The 16421-nt window shown below is 46.5% G+C and overlaps 1 protein-coding gene across 32 annotated transcripts in view; it reads right to left on the bottom strand.

Moving 5' to 3' along the window:
- Positions 1-730: 730 nt before the first annotated feature.
- Positions 731-16421, bottom strand: part of LRRFIP1 (leucine rich repeat (in FLII) interacting protein 1) — a 76404-nt gene continuing 60713 nt past the window's right edge. For 27 of the 32 annotated variants that reach the window (XM_014537608.1, XM_014537612.1, XM_014537610.1 and 24 more), the window contains 2 exons: positions 15694-15835; positions 11321-13356 (listed from right to left, as the gene is read on the bottom strand). In XM_014537608.1, the coding sequence (XP_014393094.1) occupies positions 11672-13356; positions 15694-15835 (1827 nt within the window). In that variant the 3' untranslated portion in view covers positions 11321-11671. Of the gene's footprint in view, positions 1577-2762; positions 2868-3953; positions 4034-4676; positions 4795-5827; positions 5878-11320; positions 13357-15693; positions 15836-16421 lie in introns of those variants that run through there. The other 5 variants (XM_005863712.2, XM_014537619.1, XM_014537621.1 and 2 more) reach the window with 2 other exon arrangements.

The following is a 16421-nucleotide window of genomic DNA, read 5'->3' as shown; positions in this document are numbered from 1 at the left end:
AGTGGGTCTGTGGGCACGAATGTGTATTGGTGATGGGATGATTTTATCTATAGAATACAGAGAAGGAGGAGATCTGAACTGTACAGTGTCCTTGGCACAAGGAGACACAACTTCTCTCCCACCTAGCTGCAAGCAGCCTGTATCCCGGATCCACACGGTGGGTGCTGGGGATGCACCCAGGTGATCTCTAGCACTACATTGTGAGCGTATCCTCAACTTTATACACCCAGTTCATGTCCCCTACCCCAGAGTTCTCCAAGTGCCAACACTACATACAGTTGGATGGTATGTCTTTCTTGGTTTGCACTTACTATTCTGACAAACTGTCCTACTTAACCAGCTTTTTTTGAAAAACAACATATACAAAGAGTCACTAAAAATCAACAAGTAGCCAAACTTTCTCTACTTTCGTCCTTGAAGATATCATAGTTATCTCCACTCTGGTCTATGACTTTTTCAGTTTACTTGTTATCCTAAGAACACTGATTCTTATAGGTGCACTATTCTCTTTTTTAAATTTTTATTTAAAAAATTTTTAGTGTTGGCATTCTTGCAGGAGTCCACCCCCACCCCCACTATTCTTATTCACTGCAAATATACATTTAAAAAAAAGGGAAAGAAAAATGAATTGATATGTTTAAAAAATAAAAAGGATGAGCTCAAACATACAGAACAATATAAAATAGTTAAGTATCTTTCTCAATGGGGAAAAAAAAAGCCACAATCTAAAGTCTTTCAACCTTTCATTTTTTTAATTTTTCTAATAGTACATTCTTTAAAAGAAGTTAACAACTTCAATTCCAAATATAAGGATTAAATAATGCAAATGAAAAGCTATCATTTTCAGTAAGCTATTGCCGAATTCCCTGGAAAAAAGTACTCTTATGATTGAACGGATGCAAAAATCCCTTAGAAAAGCTTCATTTGTTGCCTGTAAAGAGTCTTCTTAAGGTCACTTTTACGTCTAGACCACTCCCTTGTTTCTAGTGAAAGAGTTTCGCTTGGTAATGGCTTGTGGTTCCACAGTGTTCGTGTGTGAAAAGCGTAGACTAAGAGATACTACTGAAACCGCTCCAATCGCAGATTCTGCCATGAAAGGAAGTCCCAACCGTAACATTTCCCCTTATTTTCAGCAAGACACATGAAAAGAAAACTCAAGTCCCACTTTAATCTTTACTCAGATGCCCATTTTAAATGGCATGAAGAGGCTGCCGTGCTGTCGGCTACTGACCCCCACGGGCCCAGTGTGCTTATCAAATGACCTGCAGGTTGTGGGTGGCGCCCAGCTGGGTAGGGATCTGCGGGTCTGCGGACGGAGGCATCGAGGCTGCTGGGGCTCCTGTGGCTGAGTCCTCGGGTGTCCTCTCAGAAGCAGGAAAAACAGCAGCTCCCAGACAGGAACGGAGAAAAAGCTTGTGTACCAATGCTCTCCATGCCCAGCCAGGCTCCCGTGCGGGGCTGGCGCTTACTGCTGGGATAAGAGCGCACTCCTGTTCGCTTTCATTTTTTCCAGACGCTTCACTAAGTGGCCATTGCTCACCTCCAGCTCTTCGGTTTTGTCCAGTGCGGAGCGGAGCTGGGGACAAGGAGGAGAGGCAGCTTTGAGGATCTGGCTTCCTCCAAACATAACAGGATTACCAAGACCGCAGTCCTACCAGAAACACAGTTTAACCTGGACCCACTGTGATCCCCACATCCATACTCACGTGCATGTGTGAATGCACGTTTTTAAATTTAAATAGGCTCGGGATCCTGGCCTAATGAGCAACTTCCTCCTCTGAAACTAGACCCCAGACACGGAACAAGCTTGGGGATCATGGTGTCACAAAAGGCAAATAGGAGCTGACCCCGGCCCGCTGGAGGAGGTGGTCTCTGTAGCCCTGGGCAGCCAGGGGCAAGGCTTCTGCAGGCAGAAACCAAAGCAGGAATGCGCAAGGCCAAGCGGGTGACGCCCGGGAGCAGGGGCCACAGAGCCTGGAACAATCTGCTTCCGATCCCAAACCCTCAAAGATGGGGGCTCGGGTCGTGGGACAGGTTAAACCCCACTGCCTTGCAAGCCCTCTTTGCAGGAAATTCCAAGTCAGGCCTGGAGTGTTCCTGCAAATTAAAATCCAGTGAACCTCACCAAACACCAAACACATGAAGGGACAAACCACTGGAGTCAGCAGAAGCAAAAAAAGTACAGAATCAGACTCCTAAAGACTGAACAGGTTTCAGTCGCCAGGTGTGCAAAACTGCACAGCTGTGCACGGAATCTTTAAAGAATAAGGACACAATTAGGAAAGAGAGCATGCATGACCACACGACCAGGAAGTGTCAGGAATGAACACACCAGAAAAACAAAGGGAGGTGAACTGGGAGATCCCTGCCAAAACTATACAGCAGGCAACAGAGAGAGGTAAGGAGACGAGGCAGCCTTTAGTGGGTACATGGGAGGTTGCAATGAAAAGGTCTGATCTCTTACTGAACTCCCAGAGGGAAAGTGGAGAGAACAGGGATCGGGAATGACATAAGGAGATTATGGTTAAAAAAATTTCCAAAATTGAGAGAAAAGACTTAACAGAGCCAAGAAATGCGCACGTTCCAAGCAGAATAAATAACAACTCACACATACCACATTAGAGTGAAACTGTAGGAAATCAGACTGAGCTTCGATCTCATGATGAGACGGTGGCTGATCCCCCCACATAAGTCCTCTCTCTGCTCGCCCAACTAGAATATTGCTACCCCTTCTTTTCTTAGAAACAGCCCAGAGCCGTTACCTCTCTTTGGAGTTTTCGTTTTTCAGCCTTCAGTTCATCTTCTATTTTTTCTGCATTTTCAGCAGCTGATTTATAACGTGATACTTGACTCTCTAACCTTATTACCTAAGAGGAAGGAAAAACCAGCTGCAAAAATGGATTGGCCTGTTTTCTTCCTCCAATTGCTTTATTACATTTGAGATCAAAGGATATAATTTAATAAAATGGGAAAGTACACCATCCAAAGAATTACAACCAAGCCTTCTTGACTATTAAATAGGTTCTAGTCAAGCAAGCTATTTGTTCTTTATTTTTGAGCAACCCAGGACTGATCCCTATCAGGGACTCATTTCTTCTCTGGCCCTAGTCCAAAAGTGTGGCTCCCATAAGAGCTGATACCCTGCCGCCATCGTTCCCTTTTACAGGACGAATCTGCAGGAAAACGGGCCGGTCCAAGCAGAACAGGGCTGGGAAGCAAAGACTCCACCAGGCCCTCTGCTCCAGTCTGATCTCTCCCAGAGAGTGGGGTGAGGAGGCAGGAGAGAGAGGAGGAAAGGCAAGAACTGAGACAGGAGTGAGAGAAGGAGGGTTCGGGTGGCATTGCACCGTCTGCCGGAGGCTTCCATTCTGCTGAGATCAAAGCAAGCTTCATAAAACTCATCACTTTCCAAGTGCTCTCCTCACTCTGTCCCTATAAAAACTCCAAAAGGTTCCACCCACGTGTACACCATGGAGCGGGGAAGAGTGTCTGCTGTTACCTCTCCCTTGGGTTAGGACACAGCTGGCTCCAACTGCCCAGCATGCGAGACGCATGAGTGCTCACACTGAGGGACCAGAGAGAGCCGGCCCGGCTGGGAGAGAGGAAAGGAGCCAGGCGAGAGGGCATCCCTGAAGGAAGCATTTTTTTTAAAAAAAATTAAATTATTATTTTAGAAATTATTTTTAAAGAAAAAAGAAAAAAAAACAACCCTCCGTGGCCACTTTAGTTATATCTTACAGCTAACCATCTTTTACAAAGGGTCAGTAGCGATTACACAACTCAAATCCCAACAATGACCTTTCTTTCCCTAAGTTCTCTCTGTGTAGGAAATACATTGAGGACCTTGACTTTTGGTTTTAAAAATGTCTGCTTCTTTTTGTCCTCAGCCTTTCAGGGGCGAGGTCTCGCACACATCGGTGTAGGTGCCTGTTACTGCTGGAGCGTGCACGTACATTTTGTTCTAGTGCAGTTATCTCTTGCTCAGATTTTGCAAGTTTAAATTTGAGGTCGCTGATCTGTCTGTTGGCATCCCCTAAAGGTTGAAAAAGAAGGAAAATGTGTTAAGCTCTTGGGCTTTTAAAATGTCGAAACAATAGTTACTGGGAACCAAGCCCTTACTTCCTGATCGCCTTGTAAATGTGTTAAGTCCTGGCCCGTGGTCCCCCAGCCCTCCTGAGCTGAGGTAGGAGGGTGCTCTCTCCATGGACCCAGGCTGGGAAAGTGCCCAGGAGAGAGTGCGCCTGTGAGTAAAGAAGTGGTGGGAGAGGTCGGGGGGAGGAGAGACTGGGCCTAATTGTATCCCCTTAAGCCCTTCCTAGTTTACTGGCATAGAAAAACACCTTCCAACTTTCCATGCAATCAGCAGGCCGAAAGGCGGCCATATCCAGCACAGCAAGTGGTTTCCTGCAGCACATCCTATGGTGGCCTCGCTGTGCAGGATTTGGGGCACCTGTTCTGCTTCTTAGGCTCACACAGAAACATCCTTGCCTTGTCCACCTGCCCGTCCTGTTCTGTCTTACTGAGAAATGTAATCAGGGCTTCTGGGGGGGTGAGGGGTGTGGGGAACACTGGGCTTCCCTTGCCACGGCATTTCTCCCCCCACCCCCCGCCCCAAACAAGCACGCCAACATCCCACACGTCAGAGCGGTTACTCCCGCACAAGGGTCGACATTTACTTTGCAGGTCCATCACGTGCACGTCTGTCCCGTTCTCTAAGACAGCGTCCTCAGGGCGCAGCGTGTCTAGCTTGCCATTCTTCTGTCTTTCTGCCAGCTGCCCTTTGAGTTTCTTAATCTGAAACACCCACCGAGAAAGGATGTTAATTCCTCTATTCCAAACAGACAGAAAAGCTGAGCCTAGAGCCTGTCAAAGGAAGCAGCAGGTAAAGGAGAAAACCCATAGGTAGAACTGGATGTTGCCTTGCAGCTATTTCACATGGATGCCAACGAGACAGAGGTTACATAAATAAGCCCCAGAGAAATGCAGAAAAAGGTTACAATCCACGAGGAGAAAGGGAGTTTCTCCTTTAATGAAGGAACCAACACAAATAAACAAATAAACTACCTTCTGCCAGTTAGTACTCTTCTCAGAAACTAAGTATAATGAATGAAAATGCCATTATATTTACAATTTTAGGCATAGACAATTTTGTAACTTGGTGACAAGTTATTTAAAGGCTGCCATTCCTCTTGAATTCAGGAGGAGATCGTACATAAAATTGTTTAAATGTTTGTCTGCGTGTTAGCAATTCAGGGTGCTATTAACCTCTGCTTGATTCACTAAGGCAGTGGTCAACAAACTGCGGCTCGCGAGCCACATTCGGCTCTTTGGCCCCTTGAGTGTGGCTCTTCCACAAAATACCGACTTCTGCGCATGTGCCACGAAGTTTCAATCGCACTGTACGTGCGCGCCCGCACGTGGTATTTTGTGGTATTTTGTGGAAGAGCCACACTCAAGGGGCCAAAGAGCCGCATGTGGCTAGCGAGCCGCAGTTTGCCGACCACTGCATTAAGGAGCCAGGAAGGGCCACCTGGGCCTCCTAGGCACAGAGGTGCTGAAACTGAGTCCCCACCAGACGAGTCATGTTAGGCAGCAATGTGTGTGCTGCCTCCCCACCCAGCACATGGCCGTGGCTCTCTGAGACCTCCTCTCCAAACCTCTCCTATGACTTCAGACGGATACAAATTTCAAGAGCCCGAGCTGGCTTGATGGTTATTTTCAAGCGCGGTGCGTTAGGGGTCCGGACAAAGCAAGCAGGAAGGATGGGAAGGTTCCTGGCTTCAGGCGCCCCACTCGACAACTTGTAAAGCAGTAAAAAGGTTGTTACCTGTTCCAGTAAGCACTCCCGTTCGTCAACAAGCTTTTTCAACCTAATGTCTGAAGAAATCAGAAAGACACAGGTTTAGGGGGCTCTGTGCACTGCACCGTCAGCAGATGGCTACACGGGAGAACGAGCACTCAGGTTAGTGAAACTGATGATGAGGGTATTAAACACGTACCACAGCGAATGAGGCCACACACAGGACGGGGGAGGAGTTCAGCCTCGGGAGGTTGAGGTGGTCAACCTCCCAGCACATGCTTGTCTCGTCAGCGTCCGACCGCATGCAAACGGGCTAATCTTCTACTTGGGGTTAGCATGCAAGGGCTCTAGGGCCAAACCACACTGCAACACAAGATCTCACAGGCTTCATGGTTTAACATCATTAGCATCGCCACGACACATCACCGGCATTTTCATCAGCCCGCACCTCCTGAGTGTACCCCCAGAGGTATTTCTCTCATGGGCTCACCCAGGCCGGAGTTCTGACTGTGACTACGAATCATAGTTTCCTGACTACATATGAGCTAACCCACTTGTCAAACACTTTTATTCTTTTGAGGAAGAATGCAGGAATAATTAGGTTCTGTCCTTCCACCCACCCCAGATATATCAGGATACATATATACATAAGCACCCAGAAATCTCCCTAAACATCTCCCTGAATGCAGTATTCAGTGCAGGGGGGAACCACAGCCTGCAAGGGGTGTGGGGGTTTGGGCCAAATTCTACACCCGCCTCAAGGAGAACCAGGCATGACGTGATGAGAGAGCAATGCTCCTGTGTGCTGCGCCCACTCTGCGCCAGGCACGGCCACCAGCCTCTCTCCCCCATGGAGCCCTGCGGGTGGCTGTTATTCCGCCCTAAGACCCAAGGCCCAGAACAACTAAGCAACTTTCCGAGGCCTCCCTGCCCAGCCTCAGGGCCTCGCCCCTAACTGCGTCACTGCACTGCTTTTCCAAACCTAAACTCAGACCTCAGAGCTGGGCCCGGACTCCCGGCTGGAGGGTCCTGTACCCAAGGGACCAGCGTTCTCACATTGCCTGCTTTTGATCAGCCATGTGAAATGGAAACAATTCACATAAAATGCACCTTTGTCTTCTTTTAAAAAATCATGTAGCCACACTCTAACCCAAGTTACATGCTCACTCTAATTGTTTTCCCAAACACCCCAGGTTGTTATTTTGGAAGGCACAGTAACAAAATAAACAAATCCAGAAAATGTGGAGTACAAGATAATTTCATGATCCTTTTGAACTCCGTTTTGATTTACCCACAGTCAAACTGCTTCTGAGGGAGGATCCATTCTTTCCTTCTATAAACCCACCCAACACTGAAAAAAATTTTATAGTTATAAACCCAGATCTCTTATTCAATACCACTTTTCATTTTATCGTATCTATTTTATATTCCTATGTACAAAATCCTGGGCATCATAAGAAACTCTGAATATATCAGAAAGTGGACTTGAAGCTCATATATTATACAATTTTATTATTTTTCTATTGGGAGATTTCAAATACCTTAGATAGCAAGTAAAAAACAAATGATAAATTGTAATAATAGTCTTAGGGGAAAAAATAAGGATCCTCTAACCTTAAGTCTCATAATGAGAATATGAAAAATAGATGTGGAATTTTTAAGAAAGAGAAATTTTAAAGCAGAATTAAGATGAAAACGAAATAGTTTTAAGATAATGGAAATAAGAAAAAAGCAAAATTATTTAATATGAAGTAAATGAGTACTTTTAAAAATAGCTTTAAAAACCAACAGTCTAAATTGTTGAGTGAATGGTGTTACATCACTGGTATACTTATTGTAATTCTTAACAAGAACATTGCAAACCTATTACTACCCTAGTAGCACTGCTCATCATTGCTCTCTAACACCCGATTTTCAAACAAATCCATTTACAGACTTTGGACTTGCAGTTTTCAGAAACAAGGCATAAAGAATTTGAAGTCACAATGACTCAAATGTAGGGCTTTCTTTCATAGTGGGAAGTTAAAATGGGTGGCCATTAAAGGTATTTTAGTAATACTGGTAAGGATTACACTTTTAAAAAATCTGCTTTCTATACTAAATTCCAACACCTTTTCTGGTGTGCATTTGAGAAACAAAAAGCTAATTAAGGCCTAGAGCCAGTCACTGGGCAGCCGGACGAGCCTTGGAATTCTCCGAGCCCTTCTGGTCACTTGTTCCTGTGGCCTCACATTGTCACCTCACTCGCCCGGGGTACAGCAAGGTCCACAACGAGTCACAGCCACATCACCAAGTAGTCCCTCTTTCTGGCGCTGTGACTGAGGTCTCTCAAGAAACCACTACGTGCCTGCTTTCCCCACTCCCTCCTCACAGGTCAGTTTCACAGGGTCTGTCTCGTCCTCCCTGGGCCAGGCCCCCAGGCCAGGACAATACCTCCTCCTTACTGTCAAAGGCAAACAGGTTGCTAAGGACGATTCTTTTTTCTCCTGTTTACAGGGTCCAAGAGGTCCGCACAGATGGGAACTGTCCACACCAGCCCCACTGGCTTCCGTTCCATTGAACAGCGCAAGCCATTCACATCTGGAAAAATGTTAAGTCTTTGATGTAAGAGGGACAGTGGACAGGGTGAAAGGGAAAGAGAGGGTTTTTCTCCTGAAAGACAAAGTTTTCCCTATGTACGATCATCACACTGAACAAGCACACATGAACACACACACACACACACACACCCCTTTTTTCCTTCTGGAGTCTGGATGCTTGGAGTACATCTTACTGTGGCGTTCACGGTGGCATGCTAGGTAAGGTGCTCTCTTGGGGCAGGAGTCTACTGACAGAAAACAGAAATCCCAAACTATCTAACCCCCGAGAAAGAGCATTCCAGGTCCTCGTGACAGTGGGAATGTAAATGATCAGGTCATTAACTGGAAATACTAACTTTATAGAAAGCAGTCAGTGTAACCCATCTCATTCCTAAAACCTCTCACAACCTTTACTACGTCCCAACCTTCATATATTATAAAATTGCAACCTATAATTCTAATCTTTTCTTTACATGCGCCCATACTGATACTTAATTATACTTCTGAAGGAAGATTCACATTCTACACACAGTAGCTGCATTCTGCTTCGGGGCGAGAAATATCCCAGCTTTTCGGTGTGAGCTATTGTGATCAATGTGCTCCTCTGCTCTGTCTTATGGTGGAACCTCTGTGGTCTAGGTTCCCCTGGGGATGTGCTTGGATTCTTTTCTGAGTCCGAATCTTTCGACACTGAAATGTTTCCAGGTTGCTGGGAATACCCCGTGCCTTGCTAACCCTCACAGACCTAAGGCAACCCTTCCTTGATCATGTAAGGGCCTCCACTGTGAGCATCAGTTACTGTGCTGGGCTACACGGTCACCTCACACTTTGAGCAGAGGAACTGCTGCTCACAATGAAGACTCAGATGACCAGGAAATGGTCGGGCTCTTCAGAGTCCTTCTCTTCTTTGGTGCTTCTGTCCTAATTCTCAGCTGTCCACTGCCACTGGGAGCTGGGTCCTATCTGCTTGTTCACTGCACAGGGCCTTTCCTATATGAAGGGGTGAACAATGTTTGCTTATGAAACATGTGACTAAGGGAGACTGCTGGCTGGCTGGAGGGATGTGAAGTTTACCATAGTGTCCGTAGGGGTGCTGCGGAATAACCTGGGTAAGGGAGGAAAGAACGTAACGTGGCTTAACGATCTCACACTTGGTGAGTTCGGCCCCAGAGGCCTTGGGAAGGAAGGCTGTTTCCCAGTGTGCACTCCGGTGTGAAAGCAGCTTTGGCGAAGTTAGAGACATCAGCTGAAACCCTCTCAGCTCCTCTGCCGCTCTTGGACTCGATTCTCCAGCAAGCCTCAGGCTGTTCTGTTCAGAGGCACCCGTGGGCTTCTGGCAGCCCCATCACCCTCCACTCAGGACCCTTATGTAGAAAGTCAGCGTTTACCTGCCGTTCTCACCACACTCTTCAAAGCGCGCTAAGTCCTGGCCCATGGAACGGAGATCTTTCTCCTCAGAGCCACAGCTCCCAGGCGAGGCTGCGGGGGGAAGATCGTGGTCCTCCCCAGATGACGCAACTTCAGCCCGTCTAGATGCCGGGAGAGAAGTTCAGTCCTTACTGACAAAGGGTGCTCAGCGGGAGTCCCTCCCGGGACCCCGACAGGGAATCAGTAACTTGGAAAGGGGCACAACCCCACAGGTGAATTAGGTACAATAGCAGCCAAGGTCAGAATCCAAGGAGCCAAAAGAGTGGAACCACAGGCTTGTAAAACTAGAAAAATGTCTTTATTTCAAATACATGATAACAAGTTTGCCTCAAATTTTATTGAGGCTTTGGTCATTTTTGCATTCAATTATATCTTGTAACAGTACGATGAAGTCATATACTCTCATAAAGTGTTAACAGTATTCATAATATTCATTCCCTTGTGATTTTAATATTTTACAATTATTTTTCAATTTAATGTTACAATTATTTTTTAAAATTCTCTTTCATATAGAAAATATATATTTTGTTCAGGAAGACCAGAACAAGGATTTTCCAGTAAGACTATACAGAGACACAACAAATGCAAACATTTATACCAAAATACCAGTGATTATTCAGCTATTGAAAATATCCTGTCATAGTCTAATTAGAAGTTTGCTGAAGAACAGTACTGTTTTCTATTGGTCTTCTGAATAATGATTAGACAAACAGAAAGAGAAGTAATTTTAAGGTTAAAAAATAAATTTTAGAAATGATTCTCCCCACCCTAATATGTATAGAAAATGCAATTTCAACATACGTCTCTTCCAGAAAATAATCTTTAAAATCTTTGTGTAAAGTGACTTGGATACATAATTGGCATGAAGTGAAGTCAAAATCTATAAAATAAGCCCTGGCCAGTGTTGCTCAGTGGTTAGAATGTCAGCCATCGCACCAAAGGGTGCAGGTTCGATTACTGGTCAAGGGCACGTACCTGGGTTGCAAGTTTGATCCCCCGGCCCAGTCGGGGTGTGTGCGGGAGGCAACCAATCAATGTGTCTCTTTCACATTGATGTTTTTCTCTCTCCCCCACTCCATCCCTTCCTCCCACTTAATTTCTTTAATTAAAATTTATTAATTTTTTTTTAAAAAGAAAAAGAGAAAAAAAATCTATAAAATAAACTCAGGTATCATGAACAATGAAGTCCAAAGCATTAGCTGAGATAAAATCCTTAGATGAGGTAAAGGCAAGTAAGAGCTTCCAGGACTTTAAGATGTTCATTATCCCTAAAATGATGAGCTATTGTCCTAAGGTGCAAATCTGATCACTCAGGGACCTACATGATGTTTGGCTGTTTATCTCCTTTTTAAATAAAATACCATGCAGGTTATCATGTACATATCAAAAGCACATATGGAAGCACATATATTTGAATGAGACAAATTAATTTTCTCATGATGTAGGAATCCTAGAATGCTATCTGGTCATTTCAACTAGATGCTGATATATTTGGTCAGGAATATCCACATTCATATTAGCCTAAGGCAGGCGTGAACTATGTTTATTTTGATTATAAGCAGAAATATAAACAGTGTATGTTACCGTTTGATACTACTGGAATGCTCTCGGTTAAAACTTACATGATAACAAACGTGTCTGTCTTTCTAATCTGGGTGAGAACCCTAATAAAATATAAATCTACAGGTAACAGTCTATAACTTAGAGTAGTAGATAACGTGGTGGCAGATTGTCACACATGTCTACCTCCATCTAGAACATTTCATGGATCTCACCAGCGGAGGAAACCGGCAAGAGTCTGTTGCTTGGACTCACTGTGCCGTCCTGGCCCCTCTCTGACTCCGCCCGACAAGCAAGCCTCAACCTATGACAGCGCGCAGTCTTCTTTGCTTTTGTCCTTCTCGCTTCTGCCCCTCGTCTCTTCTTTGCGCTCTGAATGGGAGTCCCCTGACTCCCTTGCTGGTGCCAAGTCATCGTTTTCTAGACTAGCGCTACCTAAAACCTTTCTGACTCCCTGGCTTGGACCCTCGGACATCACACAGCCCTCTGTACCTTCTGTTTGCGAGGCGGCGTTAATGTCCTCGGAGGGACTTCCATTTCCGAGCCGGGCGCTGCTTGGCAAGTCTTCATTCTCTGGGGGGCGGCTGGGAGCAGTACCGGCTCCTTCAGCGTCAGCTTTCACAGCTCCTTCCTCTGATCCCTCAGCACGGGCCCTGCAGCCTGAGGCCTGAATGGTATCACCTTCAAACAGTTCTCCATCAGCTCTTCCTTTCCCCGCCTCGGCGTTTACATGGCCATCTTCGTGGTTCAGTTTTCCAGCCAGCTCCACCTGAGGGTCCTCTGGAAAGCCCAGGTTGTCACCGCTCCCGGCCACAATGCTCTGTTTTGGATTTCCAGTGACCTCATTTGGATTTCCAGTGACCTCATTTTGTGTTTCCACACCTGAGTTTTCATCAGGAGATTTCACCTGCTTTTCTTCCTCAGCTTCACTTAGATCTGGGTTCTGAAATGTTAACTCTTTCTTAACATCCTTAGGGGTTTCTACAGGTGCCGGTGACTTTTTCTTCTTGTTTTTCTTTTTCTTGTTTTTCGTCTTCTTTTGGGATGAACCCAATCCCTCTCCCTGTGGGTCGTTCTTTTCTTCACTGGGTTCTCTCTTGGCCTTTACCGTATGTGCACCTGCTGCCTCCTGAGCACGGGCTGCTGGAGAAGAGGGACTGGCCGGGACTTCTGTCTGGACTGGTTTCTCACTCAGGAACCCCCTCCCCTCGTCCTCTTCCTCACTGTGCTCCCCCCCTGCTCCCGTGCTCGGAACTTGGACCTCCCTGGGTTCAGCCCCTTCCTGGTTGGTGAGCTCTTTCTCTAAACCTGGGCCCAACTCTGTGGGGACGTCTACTGCACATGTGTCATGACTCCCTGTGTCATCGCTATACCTGGGAGGACGTGAGGCCACTGTGCCCGCTTGCTCCTCCAATCCAGCTAGCCCTGCCTCCACCGCACCCTGGGAGCTGCTCACCTTTTCAACTTCAGGTATTTGCACAGGAGCAGACTCCTGATGTGGTTTTGTGCTAACCTCTCCCAAACTGGTTTGAACATCTTGCTCTTCTTGTTCCTGTTTTTCTGCAGCTTCTTCACTTTGGTTTTTGACATCCACGGCATTCTGGCTGCCCTGCCCAGTTGCAGGACCCAGGGTTTCACCATCTGGTTCACTCGAACTCTTAGACTGCTCAAGGGGAGCCCCAGTCCTAGCATCCGGGGTGCTTGTGAGCTCCCTGGACTCAACCTGCTCTGCATGTTCAAGGAAGGACGTGCTCTCTAGAACTGGGCTTCGGACCTGTCCCTCATTTGTAGCTATTGTTCCTAGGGAGGGGGCACTGTCTTCAGAGGTTTTCCGGTCCTCGGCACTGCCACCAGGAGGCAAGGCCTCAGTGTCCACACAATCCTCTACGGGGTCCTCTTTGTGCTGTTCCTGCTCAGTATTTTGCAAGATTTCTCTTTTCCCCACATTCTCCACAATTTCATTTTTCACCTCCACTGCAGTGGCTTTTCCTAAAAGACCATTGAGAAAATTGAAGGGACCCCATGATGTGACCACTTAAAATACATGACAAGGTAAACACAAGTTCTCATCCCCACCCAGCCCCACTCCTCGAGAGAGTCAGCACAGAGTCACCCGGAACAGAAGCCCGCCAGCTCTGTGCCACGAAGCAGCCACCGCACCCGCCCACAGCCACCGGCCAAGGCCATGCCACCGCCTCACGGCGAGTGGCTGCTGGTGCCCTCTTGTGTGAACTCATTTTCAAAGGTGAAGCTAAGTTTTAACAACTAGAAAGAGCTCTGGATCAGGCAGCCGGACAATCCAAAATGATGGGTTTTAAGGCCTTCAGGCGGGTGTTCCCCATGCTCATTCCCAAAGGCACGTCTGAAAACTCACACGTTGTCAGCTCTCAAGCTGCACTGCGGATCCCACGGCCCTGAAGGCAGCCTCCAATCAGTTTTAAAAGGAACATTCAGTTTGTCTTAAAAACTCAGCCTCGAGGTGAGTCTTGAGGAAGATACTTTTGCAATAGCTCAGACAAGGTAACAAGAAACCCACTCTCCTCCACCTGACCGCTGTCTCCCAAGAAAGTGGCCTGTGCCCCAAATACCTTCCCTCCATTCCTTAAGGGACAGCGAGTCCCAGCGGGAGGCAACGCTTACATTAGGATGACCACTTAGCTTAATAATAAATGACTCATCAGTTAAAAGATTATGCATTAACAAACATGTCACTGCTTCGGAATGAAGTTATATTTTGGATTCTTCAGACAAACAGAACCGCAACATATAAGATACCAAATCACTGAAGGTCAAAGCCCGACAATTTCATGACCCAGCGGTCTCCACGGTGGGTGCGCTGACCCGGGGAAAAGGGGGAAAGTAGTAGGACTTCCATCTATGGTTAGTTTTGCTTCACCCTTTAAAGATTTCTATCAGTGCTGGTTTTATAATGTACATTTATATTAATGAAAGCTTATATGTATTTAAGTTAAAAATAGACGTATATATTGGGAAGTGCCCACAATTCTTTACTGTTAGTGATTAAAGAACTTTTGGAGACAACTTATAAAACTGGTATTTCTGGTTCTTTAAGTGTCTGTTTCACAATGATTATCCAGGACTTGTAAAATGTGTATTTGAACAAGAGCAGCAAGATCAAATTCTTAACTGCTCAGCTAGCTAGTACAAAGGTATGGTGGACATAACCAATTTATGTTCTTTCAGCGACCTTTACAGAATTAAAAGAGCTGTATATTCTTTCAGTGTCATAAAGAGAGTGAGGCACCCCTGGGAAGCAAGCCCTGAGGTTTCTGCATTTCCATAAATAAAAAGGAGTAAGATGAAAGGTTCCACATGGAAACCACAGTTGCGGCCTGACCCCACTGTGGCCTCACTCTAAACCTGGGACACACAGGTGACCAGTGAGGCCCCACATGCGGTGGCAGCTTCAGGCTGCACATGATTCTGAAGCGTTATCCTCAGGCCAATTATTATGACAAATATTAATCGGTGAGCCTTTCAGATATTCCTACAATCTACTGGAATCTCAACTTACATTCTTTCAGAAGCAAAAATGTGACATACATGGAAACGTCACCTCTGACAAAGGGGCAGATATATCCAATTCTCACTGGTAGAGAACACCATACTGCCCACCAGGGCCCCTGTCCCTGCCCCTCTCCACCAGGGCCCTGTGCCCCCCTTCACCACTCCTCCAGGGCCACCTGTCCCTCTCCCTCTCCACCAGGGACGCCTGTCTCTCTCCCTCTCCACCAGGGCCCCTGTCTCTCTCCCTCTCCACCAGGGCTGTCTGTCCCTCTCAAGTGCTACACTGAGAATGGCAACCAAGACCTCTGTCACAGCCTCCACTTGTTGTCCACAGACACCTTAACCCCTCAGAGCATCTCATAGGATGTGCCGTGTTGGCTTGCAAAAATGGTTGACTAACTTGATTTACAGCCTCTGCTATTTCCACCTTTGGGCAACTCCATAACAGAGTAAGTTAAAAAGCCACCCTTGGCACATGTCCGAGGAAAGACAAGTAGCACTATCAAAACTGTCACTTGATTTTGAGACGATTTTCCTTGCGTTCACAGTCTCATGTGGCAGCTCTGAGAAGCAAGAGAAATGTATCCCCAGCCATGGATGGGGAGCACTGGTCAGAGGTGCACGCCAGACAACACGCGTGGGTGATCACATCGTGCGCAAGGAACTCCATGACGAGACAGACAGGTGGCATGCGGTGTGACTGTTAATGGGCAGTGATGACTGCTTCGACCCTGACAACGCAGTGAGGGTGAGCCAATGCTGCCTGGGGTGACAGGAGCCAGGAAAACAAGGACTTACCTAGGGTCCCGTCCCCCGTCACCTTGAGGGCATTCAACTCTTCTTTTGTCATCTTGGTAGGACCTGGGTATCCAACACTATTTAGGGTGTCTGAAGTCTCTCCATTGGTAGCTGTTTCTGAATTTAGGATTATTCCATGTTTCTGGAACAAAAACAGGCTCGTCGTAATACTCACTGAGTGGTGTTAGCTTAAACTCTATTAATAATAATTTCAGAAGAAGCTATTTTTCCTGAAGTCGGGGAAAATTCTACAGAGTCAAGAAGAGCTCGGCACCACCCTCGTGGCTATTCTTTCTATTGACACACAGATCCAGACTCTCCTGCAAGGGCTGGTCCTTCCGCAGGCCCCCACCCATGTCCTGATGTGCGGTGACCGGGCGCTTTCAGCGGGAGCCCTTTTAAACTGGAGGTGAGGCCTGCAGGCTGCCACCACAGGAAGCTTTGAGCAAGTCATGGTAAGGTGAACCTGACTTTTATAAGTACCGCGTGCTAACCGATTGCGCTACTGGAGCTCCAAGTGAACCTGACTTTTAAAACCCCGGATGGATTCTTTATATTACAAAGAGATACAGAGAAAAAGAAAGAAATGTGTACATGTTCGGGAAGGAGCGATGACATTTAAGTTAAGGAAGGAATTAGGAAGTGGCTAGGATGCCTGGCATACTAAAAAGAAATATAACTTGCCGTGGCCAGTGTGGCTCGGTTGGTTGGAGTATTGTCCTGAGAGC

The sequence above is a fragment of the Myotis brandtii genome, unplaced genomic scaffold (assembly GCF_000412655.1).
Source record: "Myotis brandtii unplaced genomic scaffold, ASM41265v1 scaffold180, whole genome shotgun sequence".
In the NCBI taxonomy this organism is placed as follows: domain Eukaryota; kingdom Metazoa; phylum Chordata; class Mammalia; order Chiroptera; family Vespertilionidae; genus Myotis; species Myotis brandtii.
The sequence above is the reverse complement of the archived record's forward strand: the minus strand, read 5'-3'. Positions and strand labels throughout refer to the sequence as shown.